Source organism: Cricetulus griseus, chromosome 2, assembly GCF_003668045.3.
Source record: "Cricetulus griseus strain 17A/GY chromosome 2, alternate assembly CriGri-PICRH-1.0, whole genome shotgun sequence".
Taxonomy (NCBI): domain Eukaryota; kingdom Metazoa; phylum Chordata; class Mammalia; order Rodentia; family Cricetidae; genus Cricetulus; species Cricetulus griseus.
The window spans coordinates 59,836,447-59,852,813 of record NC_048595.1 but is presented as its reverse complement, the minus strand read 5'-3'; the positions used below and the strand labels follow the sequence as shown (position 1 = coordinate 59,852,813).

The following is a 16,367-nucleotide window of genomic DNA, read 5'->3' as shown; positions in this document are numbered from 1 at the left end:
TCTCTTCTCTTCTCTTCTCTTCTCTTCTCTTCTCTTCTCTTCTCTTCTTTCCTTCCCTCCGTCTCTCCCCCAGCCCTTTTAAGATAGTCAACACAGTATAGTATCTTCCTTTGAGTGTATGAAAGGGCTAACTGTAGAAGCTTTCTAGATGCAGAACATCTATGAACAGGGCATCTTCATTTAAAAGTTCTACAGAAGCCACGAAATGGCTTTCCACAAAGGCTGAAGCAGTCCATGTGTATATTTCCTCACCCACTCATCTGCACTAGGTATTAGAAATCGTACTCATTGGGATGGCATATTTATATTCTGTTATTTTCCCTCTTTATGGCTATTAACCCTCTATCTAGGTCATAAATAATTAGTCTCTCATTGTAACTTTGTTTTTCTTTAGAATCCTTCTCATAACTTTCTTCAAACTGATTTTAGTTATATATTGGTTTCTGCTTATTCTTTTCCTGTTAACAATTACTTGAATACTTATAATCACTTCTGAAAAATTATAGTTAAGTTCTTTTATTCATATTGATCCCACACTTTTTATTACTGAGTCTTTTTTTCTGCCTGTTTTTATTAAAATTGAGGTATAGCTTGCATATTATAAAACCAGTCAGCATTTTAAAATACTGTATTAACTGAGTTTTAGTGTATTTTCAAGGGTGTACAATCATTATGAATTATCTTTTTCTTCTTCTGAGCTTGGCTTGAAGCCAGGACACCAGACAAGCTAGGCAAGTTCTCATCACAGAGGGATACTCTTAGTCCCAGCATGAGGGATGAGGCAGAATAAAATCCCGAGACCTGGTTTATTATCTTTAGTGAATTTGGATATTTGGAAGAGTCAGATCCTAGGGAGCCTCTGAGGAGATTGAGTGACTCTGAGTCACTTGGTGACTGAGATTAGACAGTCTCATCAGTTCTTCAACTTATAATAGAGAGACTTCAGTTTCCATGCTGAGAAACTCTGGGTTTTTGTAAAGGAGAATGTTGTATGGGAGGCACCACTCCTTGTGGCCCAGGTTCCTCATAGGTCAGCCCCTTAATTCTGAATAAAATAAATCGATGAAGAATTATAAAGGAGCAGTTCATTTGAAGGTTGTGAATATTGAGAAAACTCCCATCTAACTTATAGAGGTCTGTATATTTAGAGTAGCAATCAAGACTGTCAGAAGAGTCCCAGCAATCCCAATGGACAGAAACAAGTAAGATCTCCATTATCTAATGAGGCCTCCAGGAGGTGCTGTCAAACCCTCAAAAGACAGCTTTTGTCTTGGCCTCTCTCTGGTAGGCTGCTCTAGCATTGTGGCCTATCTCCTTGCAGATGCCTACCTCACCAAGAGAAGGATTGGGCCTTGGTCAGCAGCCACATAACTGCAAATGGCTTTTTGCAAGCAGCCAGTGAGGAAACATCTCTGAGACTTTGGAGATCATCTTGTACCTCCCACTGCTGTGTGAAGACAAGAATGACCCCACCCCTTTGTATTTGTGTACTCTGAGCAGACCCTGTGACTGTCCTGTGGAGTCTCTAGACCTGTCATCATCACCTGTCCTGTTATCATCAAAGAGAAGGCTCTCAGCTAAAGCACAGATCCTGTCCATTCAGCATTCTGTTGAAAGACTCTTAGTGAGGGTCTGTGGCCTTGGTCCTGTTTTTCCCATCCATCCTCAACTCTAGTTGTATATCAAACTGACTATGTTAGCATGAAGTATTTCCAGCAGCTTTCTCTTATAAAATATAATATATTATGTACACTGTAAAGTTTTTTATATACTATAAAAATTTCTCCATTTCATTTTATTGAGTCACAGTGAGATTAACTGTTCATTTTGTTGAATATGGTGAAGTACCATGAAATTGTCACAATCATTAAGGGGTATGTGAGCAACGCTAATGTTTGTCACTCATCCAAGAACATACATGGAAGACATAATCTTGTGTGTGTGTGAGAGAGAGAGTCAGTGAGAACAAGTATAAGCATGTGTGTGAGTGAGCTTGCCTGTTTGTGTTCATATAAAAGCCAGGGGTCAATGCTGGTATCTTCTTACAGAATTGCTATTCACTTTATTTATTTATTTTTCCCACCTTATCCTTTTGAGTTAAGAGTTTTCCACTGAAACTACCGCTTCCCTCTATCCCATCCTAAGTCCTGGAATTGCAGACATGCACTGCCATGTCTACTTTTGTGGGTTCTCGATATCCAAACTCAGGTCCTATGCTTGTGCAACAAGTACATAACCTACTGAGCCCCAGGAGAGAATCTTTGCTCGAAGGCTTTCTTTTAGTGTGGGGGCCTGTCTATAGTGGATTCATACAAGAGAGACTCCCATTTATGAATGATCTCTGTCACAAGGTATTTATATGTGACTCCACACTAGCACAGGCATATAAGAGGTTCATGTGAAAGAGAAAAACTACTATTGAAAATACAGTGGAACATTCTTCAGCTGGAAGGGAAATTTTGACAGTCCCAGAAGAATCTACTTAGTAACTAAATCAGAATATCAATAGCAGTGCTGTAAAGTGGAAATATAACATGAGGTATGCATCTGAGCTACAAATAGTGCTCAAAATTTCTAATAGACAGGGGTGTGGGTGTGGGTGGTGGGATGGGCAGAGATGGCTCTGTGGTTGGGAGCACTGGCTATTCTTCCATAGGGCCCAGGTTTGATTCCCACACGCCATCCAGTGACTCAAAACTATCTGTAACTCCAGCTCCAGGGCATCTAACACCTTTGGCCTCTGCAGGCATGCACATGCACAAATAATAGAATAAATGTATCTTTTTTTTTTTGTTCTGGTAACCAGATTAAAAAAGTAAAAAGAGACTGATGATACTAATTTTAATAATGAACTTTATATACTCCAAATATCAAAATACTATTTTAACATGCAGTCATATTTTATGTTCTTTTGAGTTTTTTTAAAAAAATTATCTTTATGTGTATGTTGTTTTGCATGCATGTTATCTATGTACCACATGTATTTCTGGTGGTCACAGAGGCCAGAAAAGGCAATGGGTCCCCCAATTGGTATTACAGATGAGTGCTGGGAATCAAACCTGCATTCTCTGGAAGAGCAGTTAGAGCTCCTAACCATCTCTCCAGCCCCACCCCCATTTTTTCTAATTGAATGTTTTCCCATCTTTTTATGCCTCTTTTTATGTTTAAGTCTTTAAATCCAGCATATGTTTTACATACAGCACATTTGAATTTGGTCTAACCACATTACCTGTGTGTGTAGTAGCCAAGTGTGGCCACAGCTGTTGACTGCTGTGGTCTACTATGTAGTCAGATCCTTTGCCAGATGGAAAAATTTACATGTCTTTAAAAGGTACAGACAGTCACAGCTCATGTAAATGCCCCAAATCATGGGAAGCTGAAGTCTTGACCTGACCCTAAAGTTAGTGTGGATGGCAAGTTCTCTATTCTGAATGGTAAATGACCAATGAGATGTTAGGTACTTAGGAGAATGCTTAGATTATAGTAGTTCTTCAATAAATGTTAGTAACTACGTTTTTTAAAAAGTTACATAAAAATTAGTAAATAATTTTTATTTCTAAGATTTCTTTCTAGTTCATAAGACTTATTTAAAAGGGTACCTTTTGATATATTTGTTCTATTTTTTACAGAATAAGGAAACACTTTAAAGTGTCATTCCTCTTTTTATTTATTCTCTTTTAATGGCTTTTGTTTTCTTTTAATTGGTGCCCTGGCCCACTCTTTTGAGTGGCTGATCCATTTCATATGTCTTGTTATATTTTATCGTTGGCTAATATTTATAAATGACTTGATCATTTATTCTGGGTAACTGATGTGGTCACTGGCTCATATTATGTGGGCTAATGTTTGCTTTTTTTTCCTGATTGATTTCCCCCAAGTGTGTGTAGGGTGGAGATTGATAGCTGTTTTGAGTCTTTGCCTATGGTTTTCTTTTTCATATATGGGTCTTGGCTGTGCTGAAAAGTGTTCACTTTTCAGTGTGGGTGGCAGACTCTCAGTGGCTCAAGAATGGTGGGATTGGAGGGAGGTGTAGCTCATCAGAATACTTGTGTGTCTGAGGGTCTGATTTCAATATCTAACATCACAAGAAGGAAAAGCAGGATTAGCATATTCATTTTAAGTCTGGGACATTTAGCACATTATTATATCTCTTTACAGGAATATGCCTGGTTTGATAAAAGCCCTTGTGAAATTATTACAAATGCAAGCACTAAAGGAAGGACAAAGTGGGGAGAAGGACATTCAGGATATATACACTATCAGGTAAGTCTTCTCTACTGTTGCTTTTCATTTAATTTTAATTAAAAATTACATTTAGTTTGCTCATGTGCATATATGTGAATGCATGAGTATGAGTGTGCATGTATATGAGTCTACATTTGTGGGTATATGCATGATTTTGTGCGTGCGTGCGTGCGTGCGTGCGTGCGCATGTATGTGTTCGTGTGTGTGTGTGTGTGTGTGTGTGTGTGTGTGTGTGTGTGTGTGTGTGTGTGTGTGTGTGTGTGTGCTTTCATAGAAGCTGGAGGATAACTTTTGGGAGTCATTCTCTCCTTCTATTATGTCAATCCAAGTATCAAACATACGACATCAGGCTTGGCATCAGAGCTATTTGGCTGTCCTTCTCTCTCCCTTTCTATTTGAAACAGGAATTTTTACATCATTAGCTATATTATAAACAAGATATAATTCCTGAAGACTTAAGTTTTTTTATCCAGTAGGCTATGCATGTAGCCATTGTGACTCATCATTCCTCAGGAAGTGACTGTTTAAAAGACACAAGGATGCAAAGAGTTGACAACATGCTGAGCATCCCAAGCATGGGTTTCAGGGTTGCTGCATTGGAACAGAGATCTGTTACTTAAAATTGAAATGACTTTTTTGCTCTAGAATATTTAACTGTCACAGTGTGTGCAATCTGGCACTTGCTAGGTGGAAGCAGAAGGATCAAATTCTGAATACAGGAGTCCTGTCTCAACAACAACAACAACAACAACAACAACAACAACAACAAACTACTGTTTTCTCTCAGAACTGAGAAAACTGAAGAGCTCATTGAGCAAATGTTTTTAAAGCCTGGGGGTTTAAAAGTGTGGGGAAGGAAGGCAAGCTTCTTCATCATGGAAAGTAATAGGAGACACTTGTTTGCAAGTATAGTTACCCAGGTTGAGGTCTAGTGAGGAATCATATTTGCTTTGTCTTTTTTTATCTGCAGATTGTGATAAGGTAGAATTGCTATAAAAAGAAAACACAAAGCAGTAAGAACAGGAGGAACTGGATTTTGTGGGGGGATTTTCTGGTAAAGAGGGTGTTGTACTATGTTTGTGCTGATGACCTCACTTATTACCTGCAAGCTCTCAGAAAGCCATTTCTTAACAGAAGGAGTTTCAGCAAAGGACCCGGAGGATCTGTATGTGACTGGTTCATCTTATCTCAGGAATTGGATACATATTGATTTTGTTTGTTTGTTTGTTTGTTTTTCCCAGGCGGGGTTTCTCTGTGTAACTTTGGAGCCTGTCCTGGAACTCGCCTTGTATATCAGGCTGGCCTTGAACTCCCAAATGCTGGAATTAAAGGCGTGCACTACCACTGCCCGGCACATACAGAATTTTTGTATTTGAAAGAATGAGGGCATGGGATCATAAATGGGGAGTTTACTTAGGGGTTGGATTGAGGATGGCTTACATGGGCAGTAGTGACTTGAGCACATAGCACCTGTGGTAGAGTTGACCTTAGGCAGAAGCTCTGTGGGCATGTCTGGATCAGTGTTGCCTGTGAATTCCCTTGCTTGTAGAGCTTTCCTCTTGGTGGTCAGTGAGTGACCAGTGTCTGGTTCTGTAATGTTAGTGTAGCCTAGGATCTTTTTCATTTTTGTGAGGGTATTTATTATCTAGGACTTCTCAAGTTATTTTTTAAAAAGATCAGATTTGTATTTTATATCTATTTTCTTGGCATGTTTCCCAATATCTTCAAATATATATATATATATATATATATATATATATTGATACAATAATGTATTCTTTTTTAAAGCCCTGGCTGGTTTGGAACTCCAGTTGTAGATCAAGCTGGCCTTGAACTCACAGAAATCCATCTACCTCTCTGCCTCTTAAGTGCTGAGATTCAAGTCATTCATCACTACACCCAGCCTCACTGAAAATGCTGTGGGAAATTGCAATATACAGGTCAAGTTTTCCAAATGGATACATTCCCCATCCCCATCCCTACCTCCTCCCTTTCCTGTTTCCCTTTTTCTTCTATCTTTCGGCATGATAGCAATGCAAGGCGTTAGCTTGCAATTTTTTTTATTTTTTTTCATCTATTACCCTGAGCAGAGTTGACCCTGAAGATTTGATAAGTGGATCTTAGTATTTCTGGAGAGGCACTTGTTTTACCCCATCTTTAAAAGACATTCAAAATTGTAGTCTAAATTTCTGGGATAGAAAATAATTCTATGTCATTGTTGTTCTGTTATTTACTCATTTTTCTCTAGAGAAGCCACTAAGTTTTTTTTTTTTAATAATTCTGTATGACGGTTTTATTGAGATATAATTCACAGACCACGTGAGGGACACATTTAAAGTATGCAGTTCAGTGATTTTCATTCACAGTTATGCAATTATCACCATAGTCAAATTTAGAACATTCCTTCCTCCCCCAAAGAAATTCCTCATCCCATTAGCAGCCCGTTTATATTTCCCTCCTACCCATGAGGGTATTTTAAATCTTTGGTTTTAAATCATTGTCTGCTCATCAGAATCACCTGGGTATGCTTCAAAAGAAACAAATGTAGCACCATCCAAATATCTCATCAGGGTAGAGTCTCTGCTAGAAGCCCTACTCCTTTTTTAAATGCTCCCAGGTGGATCTGATTCTCAGTGAGTACATGGGGCAGCAGGCTGCTGCCTTGTGTGCACACTTCTTAGCCCTGGACCTTGCTTAAGTCTAAGCTGGACGCCAGAGGCCTGACAAGCACCCAGGTGATACTATTGCTGCTTCTGTTCCCACCCACCCTCACGAAGTAGCAGAGCCACCATAGCATGAGCAGTACCTAGGAACTTGGCAGGAGGCATCTACTTGACTTGCATTGTAGGCTGCCTGAATCAGAGACTGCATTTTGGAAGATTTTTGTAGGTACCACATGGACTCATTAATGTTTAAGAAGCATCAGTTTAGATGATGGTAATGTGAACTATTCTATTATACTGAAACATTATGGTTATTTTCATTTCCATGCTGGTTGTCCTTACTGTGTGTGACTGACGTCACTCCTCTGCCTTGCCTTGCTGTCCCCTCTATATTCACTCTGTCTTACAACTTGTTCTTCTACCCATGTCCTTATTTTCATAAGGCAGTAGGTGAAAGGTGTGGCTAGGGAGCCCAGTCTAAGGAACTAAGGAGAAATGGGTATGTAAAGTTTGCCTTGAAATAAGGTGGCACACTAAGGTCCAGAATCTATCATCCTGAGTTGGTAATGTTTATGTAGAACCCTTATGTGAATGGCTGTTTGGCATTATAAATCTGTAGCGTGTATTCGAGTGTATTAGAGCCTGAGTTTCCCCCAGAGAGAATTGTGGATGGTGGGAGCAGAGGAAAGGTAAGTCTAAAGTGCAGATTCCCCTCAAGAGAACTATGATTACCTGAGTCAAACATAAGATTGTCATGCTGTTTTGGAGCCTTATTTGCTAAGTGTTGGTAAGCAGTATCAACCAGCCTTGCAGAGGCAGCTGGTGAGCTCGATAGAAAGTGTGAGAGGGGCGTGAGAACTTCACTGAGAGGCACAGGATTAGTTTAAAGCCATAGTATAGCATATTACTTTTTGAGTGTGAAGCTAAGCTGTATTTTTCATGATATTAAGGACTTTGCTAGTGAATAACTGTATTTAAAAAAATGTTTGCCTTTTTTCTTCAAATGGATGATTATTTCGAGTCATAGTGACACAGAATACAGAATACGTGGCTTTTTTTTTTTTTTTTCTTTTTTCAAGTAGGGTTTCTTTGTAGCTTTGGAGTCTGTACTGGAACTCACTCTGTAGATCAAGCTAGCCTTGAACTCATAGAGATACACCAGCCTCCATCACCCAAGTGCTAGGATTGAAGGTGTGTGCCACCATCACCCAGCTAGAATACTTGGTCATTTCTACAGGTCTGTGGAATGGCTTATTGGCATGCAGGTGTGGGAGAGAATATGTGAGGACCCGGGCCCCTAGTGAAGCTGATCCTTCTGTTGGGCTCGGCATTCAGTTGCTGTCAAAGTCTATACATAAAGAAGACTGGAGAGATGCTTAGAACCACTGCTTCTTGTGCTGCTCACCAGAGATTCCCATTCATCCCCTAGTTTTCTGTGACTTGGGAGTCAGCATGTTTATCCAGTTGCTTCCTGATACAGATGTGGGACATTTTGTGTCTCACACTGAGAAAACCTTTCTTCAGCCCCCAAGAACATATGGTCTTCAAAGGCCAGGAAAGTTTAGCATAGAGGCCATCTTGAGTGGTTTAGCCCCACCTCCTTTCTTCAGTGTAGCATGTTTGCTCCTCAGCATCAAGGAACAAAGCTTTTCTTACCACATGTACAATGGAGAGGCTAGGAGCAGAATTGCAAGATGATTCTAAAGAGAAACCAAGTCAAAGAGCAAGCCGATGCAAAGAGAGAGAATGTAGGAGGCCATAGTTTCATTCAGTGACTTAATTCCATGGCTCTAATACATGCTAGTGTCTTCATGGTCATATGGTGGGTGGGTGGTTGTGGGAGCAAGAGAGGAAGAAAGTCTTAAATACCCTCTTAGAAACCCACACAGGTTGTCAGGGCTTCCTATGCATAAGGAGTTTATCCTCAGAGTTCTCCATATGTGGTTTTGCAGCCGGGGCCTGAAACACACACTATCTTGGGATTTGAGTACAGTTGACTACTGACTGTTCTTTGAGCAGCTGTTCTTAACTTGTGGGTTGAGACCCCATGGGATTGCATATCAGATCCCCTGCATATCAGATATTTACATTACAGTTTGTAACAGTAGCAAAATTATAGTTATTATTTTATGGATGGGGGTCACCACAACATGAGGAACTGTATCAAAGGGTTGTAGCATTAGGAAGGTTGAGAACCACTGGTTTAGAGAAAAAGCTTAATTGTTTGTGTTGCTAATGAAGTTGATCTTGCTCCACCTAAAGTATCCTTGTTGAGCTTCATAACTTAATCAAGATTAGACAGTTATATTTTAATAGGAATTCAACTGTTGTTACCTTTGAGGATGGGGGTAGCTGGGAGGAAAAGGTAGTACACCTCATCCCTGAAATTAGCTCAGGAGCCTTCAGCAAGTATAAAATGCCAAGCATGTGAGTCTCAACTGCAGCTGTGCATTAGGACCCTCTAAGGAACTTCTCAATGTACCTGTGACTGAGTACAACTTAGAACGACTGTGGGTCAGCCAGAGGCCCAGGAGTGTCTCAGTTTACCATGTAACTCTGTGAGAAGGTCTTGTGGGGAATTGCTTCCCTGTGGTTCAGGAGGTGACAGGGTGTACATTGTCAGACCTTCAAATCTTTTAATAAGTGGAAGGCTTCTGAGTGGGCAGCCAATCCCAGTTTTTTAGTATGAGGCAGACACAACACGTCTGCTCACAGGATATAGTCTGTGGGCAGCGAAGTTTATGACCTGCTTTAGGGACTTAAAAATGTTTTCTATAACTTTAGAAATGCTTTTCTACTTATAAACAAATTTTAAACTAATTAGCATATTTTTTCATTTTATTGATATTAAGGCATCTTTTAGTTTAGACTTTCTTCTCCCTTTGTTGGGTCTGAATTGTTGGCTGCAAGCATGAATAACTAAATTTTATGATATGCCAATTATTAGAAGCTAGTTTTCTCATTTGCTTTGTAATATGCCATTTCTATGAAATTTCATCCTGTGCTTTGCTTTTAAATTTTTCTCTGCATATTCATATTATGGCAATCTTTTTACAGTCTTTCTGCTCCCAGCAAAAGTGAGGAAATAGCTGTGAATTCATGAGCAGTGACTGCTTGTTCCAGAATTTGTGCTTTATTCTGATGTGCCAGACAGTGGCTGACATGCACAAATATCAAATGTTCAGAATCCTATTCGTGGGAAGCTGTACTTTCTGGAATGAGGGAATATTTAATGACTTGGCAGATGGTGTACTCTGAAGTAGACGATGAGGTCAATAGTAAAGGATGGTTGGACCTTGAGTGGATTGAAACTCTCTACCCTATATGTGTATTTAGTCCTCTAATTGTAGTTTTTATGATGGATAATTAAGGATTTAAGGATCCTAAAAGCTGAGATATTTCATAACTCATATTGATTCTCTGACTTAACATTGAAATCAGATTTATCCCATAGGGTAGTCAAATACAGAAAAGCCAGATAGGTAGAGAAAATACTAATGTGTACTTACAGAGACTGGTTTGTGGTTGTGGATAGCAAAATACAGCTCCATTTTTTAATTTTGGTATCTGTTTTTTTCTAAGCAAGTAGCTTTTTGCATTTTCTCTTATTGTCTCTTTTGAAGGAAGATATGGCACCAGTAACTTGAATAGCTCAACAATTTCTCCAGTGCTGACACTGTGCCATGTGAGGGGCCCAAGGAAGGCTAAATGACTGCTTGGTGCTCAAGGGAGGGAAAGGCATGCACATTGCTCAGGAGAGGTGGGCATGACTAAGGCCACAGTGAAGACTTTGGGTTTCATTTGAAGACTAGTGGGAATTCACTTTTTCCATTTTTTTCTTTTTCTCTTTAGTATATAGGGTATTGTTTAGGATGGCATGTTATCTTTAGTTGTCTTAAAAAATTCTTTTAAAATGTAGAACCCTTTCTCACCCTTTCTGTGTCTTTTATGACACTGGCATTTTGAATTTCATGAGCAATGCCATGTGTGTCTCAGGAGCACATACCTGGTACCAGTGATGGCCATCCTGTTGTTCATTGTGGATTTAATTTTGATCACATAGTCACTTTCTGGTCTGACTTCTTTACTGCACAGGTGTCACTTTCCTGTCTGTCATGACTAAGGAGAAATCTGTGGGGAATATACCGAGACTATGCAGAATCCTGCTTTATATTACTAACTCCAGTGTTCACTGTGATGGCCTCAAAATAGTGATCCCCCACTCCACAGTACTTCACATCGTTTGTGGCAGAGGGTAGCTAGCCTGAGTTGGTTTTAGAGGTGGAGACGACAAGTTATCAGGAATAGATGAGATTTTAACTTGTAATTATTTTTTCAGGGAAATGCAATTTAGTACATTTATTATATTAATGTGCTTTACACAATACACAGCTGTTTCTATAAATAAAAGGCTAACAGTTTAAAATAGTTTGTGGTTGTTGGTATGTATTGTGATTTTTGTTTATTTTTGTTTAAGATAGTCTTACCATTTAACTCTGGTTGATCTGGAACTTGTTATATAGAACAAGTTGGCCTTGAATTCAGAGGTTCAACTGCCTTTCTCTACCTACCAAGTGCTGGGTCTAAAGGTGTGCACCACCCAGGTGTGTATATGTCTGTGTGTGTCTGTGTGTATGCGACTCGAGTGCGCGTGTGTTATGAAATGTATGAGTGCAGGCATGGATATGGAAGGCAGTCCTCAACTTCCACCTTGGGTGAGACAGGTTCCCTGTGGCTTACTGATGCTTACACCAAACTAGCTTGGGGAAGCCTATAAGCATCTGTTGCATCTATATCTACTTTGTCTCTATAAGATCATGTGGGTTACAAATTCACCCTAATCTATACAACTTTACATTGGTTCTGGGAATCCTAAGGTGTGTGCTTTATAAACTAAGTCATCTTTCTAGCCCTTAAGTTTATTTATTTATTTATTTATTTATTTATTTATTTATTTTCTGAGACAGGGTTTCTCTGTGTAATAACCCTAGCTATCCTGGAACTAGTTCTGTAAATCAGGCTGGCCTAGAATTCATAGAGATCCACCTTCCTCTGCCTTCCTAGTGCTGGGATTAAAGGCATGCATCACCGCCACCCAGCTACACTTAGAATTTTTAACTTAAATTTCATTGTTGTTATTTTGAGATTGGTTCTGGCTATGTGGCCCAGCCTCTTGCTTCAGGCTGCAGAGTTGTCTTCACACCTGGTTGAAATTTAGAAGGTTGTTTTAGTACTTTTTTTTTTTTTTAACTGAGATATAATTTATATACCATAAAATTCTTTTTATTTTTCTGGTGAGTTTTCTTCTTTTTAATCATTTTTTATTTGAATTACAAACAAGATTGAATTACATGACAATCCCAGTTCCCTTCTCCCTCCCTTCGCCATAAAATTCTTTTAAGGTATTTGAGTTGGTGGATTTTATTAAAGTCATGAAATTGTCTTACTTCCACTACTGCTTAATTTCAGAACATTTTGTCACCTCCAGAGGAAGCCCCATATACAAGATCAGTTATTTCCACCCACCCCCAGAAAACACTATTTGGCTTGCACATTCTAGAAATTTCATGTGATGAAACCACACAATGTGTGGCCTTGTATACTTGGCTTCTTGGCATAATATTTTGAAGGTTTCATGTGTCTTGTAGCATGTACCAGTGCTTCATTTCCATCGAATGCATGTATATACAACATTTTATTTATCTCAGGATCGTTTTATGTTTAAAAGGCAGTGAATTATTAGTTCTTTGGCTTTTATATTCATTGTGAAGGTAAATACTTAAAATTTTATTAAAATTAAACCTTAGTCTTTATTGCTGATGACAGTATCAGGAAGCCATTACTTCAGGTGAGAGCATACCATATATACTCTTTTTTGGTGGGGGGAAATGGTATTTACAGTTCTTCTGAACACAGGTGAGCCAAGCTAAATGTAGCAGTTATCCTAGATATAGAGTTTACTTTAATGTATTGGTACTTACTTACCATTGGGGAATTGCCATCAGGATCTTCTCTAAGAGACCCTTCCAGTTTTTGGACTTTGACCTAGGAATGTGTGAACATAGTTATTTTTTTTTCTTCACTGAAGTTTAGAGCACTTATGAAAATCTTTATGTAAAAAGACCAGGAGGAGGAAGATGAGGAATAGAATGTCAAGGTCACTTCTCCCCCTGAACAAACCCTGTGGGACTAAGTAAAAGAAAAAAGCAAGCCAGGGCAGTACTTGGTGATCATGGACAGCCATGCCTTGCAAGGTTATCTGCCTTCTCTGCAGTCTGATTCTTTCTGTCTACATGGGAGTTCTGCTTCTTTCTTCATTCTTCTTTTCTCTCTTCCAACTGTGAATGTCTTTGTTTCTGATTTTTACTAATGATTCTATTCATGTGGGGTTTGCATCTGTGATTGGCAGTCATACCCGAACAATAAGCTAAGCTAACACATATCATATATCTTCAACCAGCAGTTGCCCCTAGATATTGTGCAAAATTTTCTAAATATAGATACTGATATATATATATATATATATATATATATATATATATATATATAAACCTGTCATCGTAATTTCAAAAACATGTCTAAGGCCATGCAAATAATTCCATTTGTCTTTTCTAGCTTGTTAATTGTATGTGATCATGACATATAACTGATTATAAGAAAGGTCTTAGATCCTGAGGCACCTGTATTTTCCCAACCCAAGTCATCACCTTCTTCTTATAAGATAACTTTGCATTAAAATCCGGTTCTTGTAATAGTGATCCTAGGGAAGGAAGAGTGTGAGAGCATCTTATATACTCCCTACCCGCCTGACAGACCTAAGGAAAGATGTAATCAGTCAAAAATGTCTAGACTAAAGCACTTTTGCTCTAGTGTTTTTTCTGAGGAGCTCCTGCAGAAAGCACACACAGACATTTGTTTTCAAATTATGTTACACAATGCTTTACTGTTAATTTCTCTTTTTGATTCATTTTATAGTAATGTCTATATTGTAATCCTCATAGCATTTTCTTATTATGCATCTTTAAACTTATCTGCAGTGATTTAAAAAAAAAAATGTCCAGCTTCTCGCCAGCACTTTCCAATCAAAATTCCGAGCAGGTAGAGAAATGCTTTTAAAATGCATATTTGATGGAGTAAGTGCTGTGCAGCGCTCTGAAAGCACCAGGGTCACAGCTGCATACATGGAAATGCACGGTGACTTGCAGGCATTGTTTCTCATACAGAAAAGGCGCTGTGCCAGTCATCGAATCCACAATGTAAATCAAATCATAGCTTTCTGATACTCAGAGATGAAGCAAAAGGTCGAGGTGACCTAAAGGTTACAGATAACTTTTGCTTCCTAATTTAGCTGCCACACAGCTAATTTTTTTATTCTCTCATTTCTATCAAGATTGATGCATTTATTCTTGAAAAGGTGACTGCGGGTTGCATACCTTATTTTATCATGCCTCTGTGATAGTCTGGTGGAACCATGCATACATCATCCTTCTGTCCCTCAGCTCCTTAATTTCAGATGCATGCACTCCTCTCCACTGTCAATAATACTAGTAAAAGGTGGGGAGCAATGAGATATTTGCATCCAAGTCTGCATGCTTCTTTGTGGTCTCTATTCCCCGCTTCTGAACAGTGTTGACTCTGAAATACAAATTGATTTTTCATGATCTACTTTATTCTTTCATTCATGACTATATGAATACAGCAATCTGAATTTTTAAAAAAGATAACATAGGGGACATGCTTGGTGTGTATATATGTTTACACTCATGATAAAAGTGCATTTTGCACACAATGGGAAACAAAAAAATGTTAAGATGGAGACCCAATTTTTAAAACCACTGTGCTTTTACACATAAATGTACCCTTGCTAGTGTTGATGGGATGCTTCTATTTGTTAGCTATTATGTTGTATGCTTTACTTAGATTATCAGTTAAAACATTTGCATGTCACAGAATAGGAAAGTGCCAAATAATGTTCAACAAATGGGTTCATGTGGCATGCCAGAGAAAAACCTAGGCACAGTAAAAGATTTACAGGCACTGGAGGCCAATAGAGGGTGACCTGGCTGTCTGATTTGTATTGATTTTAATCTTTAGAAATGATGTTATTCTCCTTTAAGGAGAAAGCAGATCTATAGGCTATCTCAGGAGCTAGGAAATTCTGATTTAGTCATTTTTCCTTGTGGACACAGCATTTTACTTTCCTAGGAAGCAGACAATGCAGGATGATTTTTCTCTCTGAGATAAAAATAGATGAGGCCTCATGTTTAGCAGACATTGGCCTTAGAACCATTCAGGCTTGTCATAGAATTACTTGTGGGAGCACCATCTTTGTGGTTTTCTGCCTTTGCAGGGTTTGATTACATCTATATAGGTGGACTTTTCTATCCTGCTAGTAATTTCCCAAATAACCACACAGGACACTTATTATTAATTATAAGTGCTCAGCTAATAGCTTAGGCTTGTTTTCAGCCATCTCTTACAACTGAAATTAACCCATTTTCATTATTCTATATGCTGCCGCGAGTCTCGTTTACCTCATCTGTGAACTTCCCATGTTGCTTCTTCTGTGTCTGGCTCAAGACTCTCAGACTCTGCCCTTCTTCTTCCCAGGGTCCTCTTAGTCTGACTCTCGAACCCAATCTCCTCCTGTCCAGCTATAGACCAATGAGAGAAATACATACTTACAATGTACAAAGATTGTTCTATAGCACATCTAGTCCTGCGCATCCTCTGCTTAGGATTCAGTGTTTATGTGGGTCATGCAGGTACAGCTCTGTTAGCTGTAGCTCACTTTATAGATGAGGAAACTTTTGTCAAGAAAGGTTAATTGTCTTGCCTGGGACCCCATGCTTTGCCAGAGAATTCGAATTTGGAGACAGACATGTAGCTCAGTTGCTAGAGTTCTTGCTTAGTATGTATAGGCCCTCGGTTTGATCTGGATGACCTGGGCATGGTAGTAGATACCTGCAATTCCAGAACTAGGGAGGCAGTGGTAGGCTATGCAGTGAGTTGGAAACCAGTCTTGGCTACATGAGACTCTGTCTTAAAAGAAAAAAAAATGGAATTGATAATTCTTTGCTCTCTGTTCCCACTGTTACATTCTTTCTAGTTTTAGTTTTATTTGAGATAAGGACATGGCTATGTAATAGTAAAAGAGCCCAAGGGTGCTGATGTGTGCTCATGACTTGTATAAAAACCACCACAGTGAAGACAGTAATGCTGACTTCATGACTGGATGATCAAATTAATGAATCAATTTATTTTAAGGAAAGAGGGTTTATTTTGACCCAGAGATACAGTTCCAGCTCATCATGATAGAGATTGCATGGTGTCAGGAAGCAATGCAAGGCAGCCATAGTTAGGAAGTAGACAGATACCTGTGCTCAGTGTGTGCACTTTCTCCCCTCCTCCCTCTCACCCCACTCCTTGAAGATCTTTTATTTCTTTTTTGATGATTTC

At 38.9% G+C, this 16,367-nt stretch overlaps 1 protein-coding gene across 4 annotated transcripts in view; it reads left to right on the top strand.

Annotated features, from left to right (window-relative positions):
• The window catches only part of Focad (focadhesin), a 293,087-nt gene that overhangs the window by 50,594 nt on the left and 226,126 nt on the right, over positions 1–16,367 (top strand). For all 4 annotated transcript variants that reach the window (XM_035439808.1, XM_027400387.2, XM_027400389.1 and 1 more), the window contains one exon: positions 4,159–4,263. In XM_035439808.1, coding sequence (XP_035295699.1) covers positions 4,159–4,263 — 105 coding nt within the window. The remainder of the gene's footprint in view (positions 1–4,158; positions 4,264–16,367) is intronic.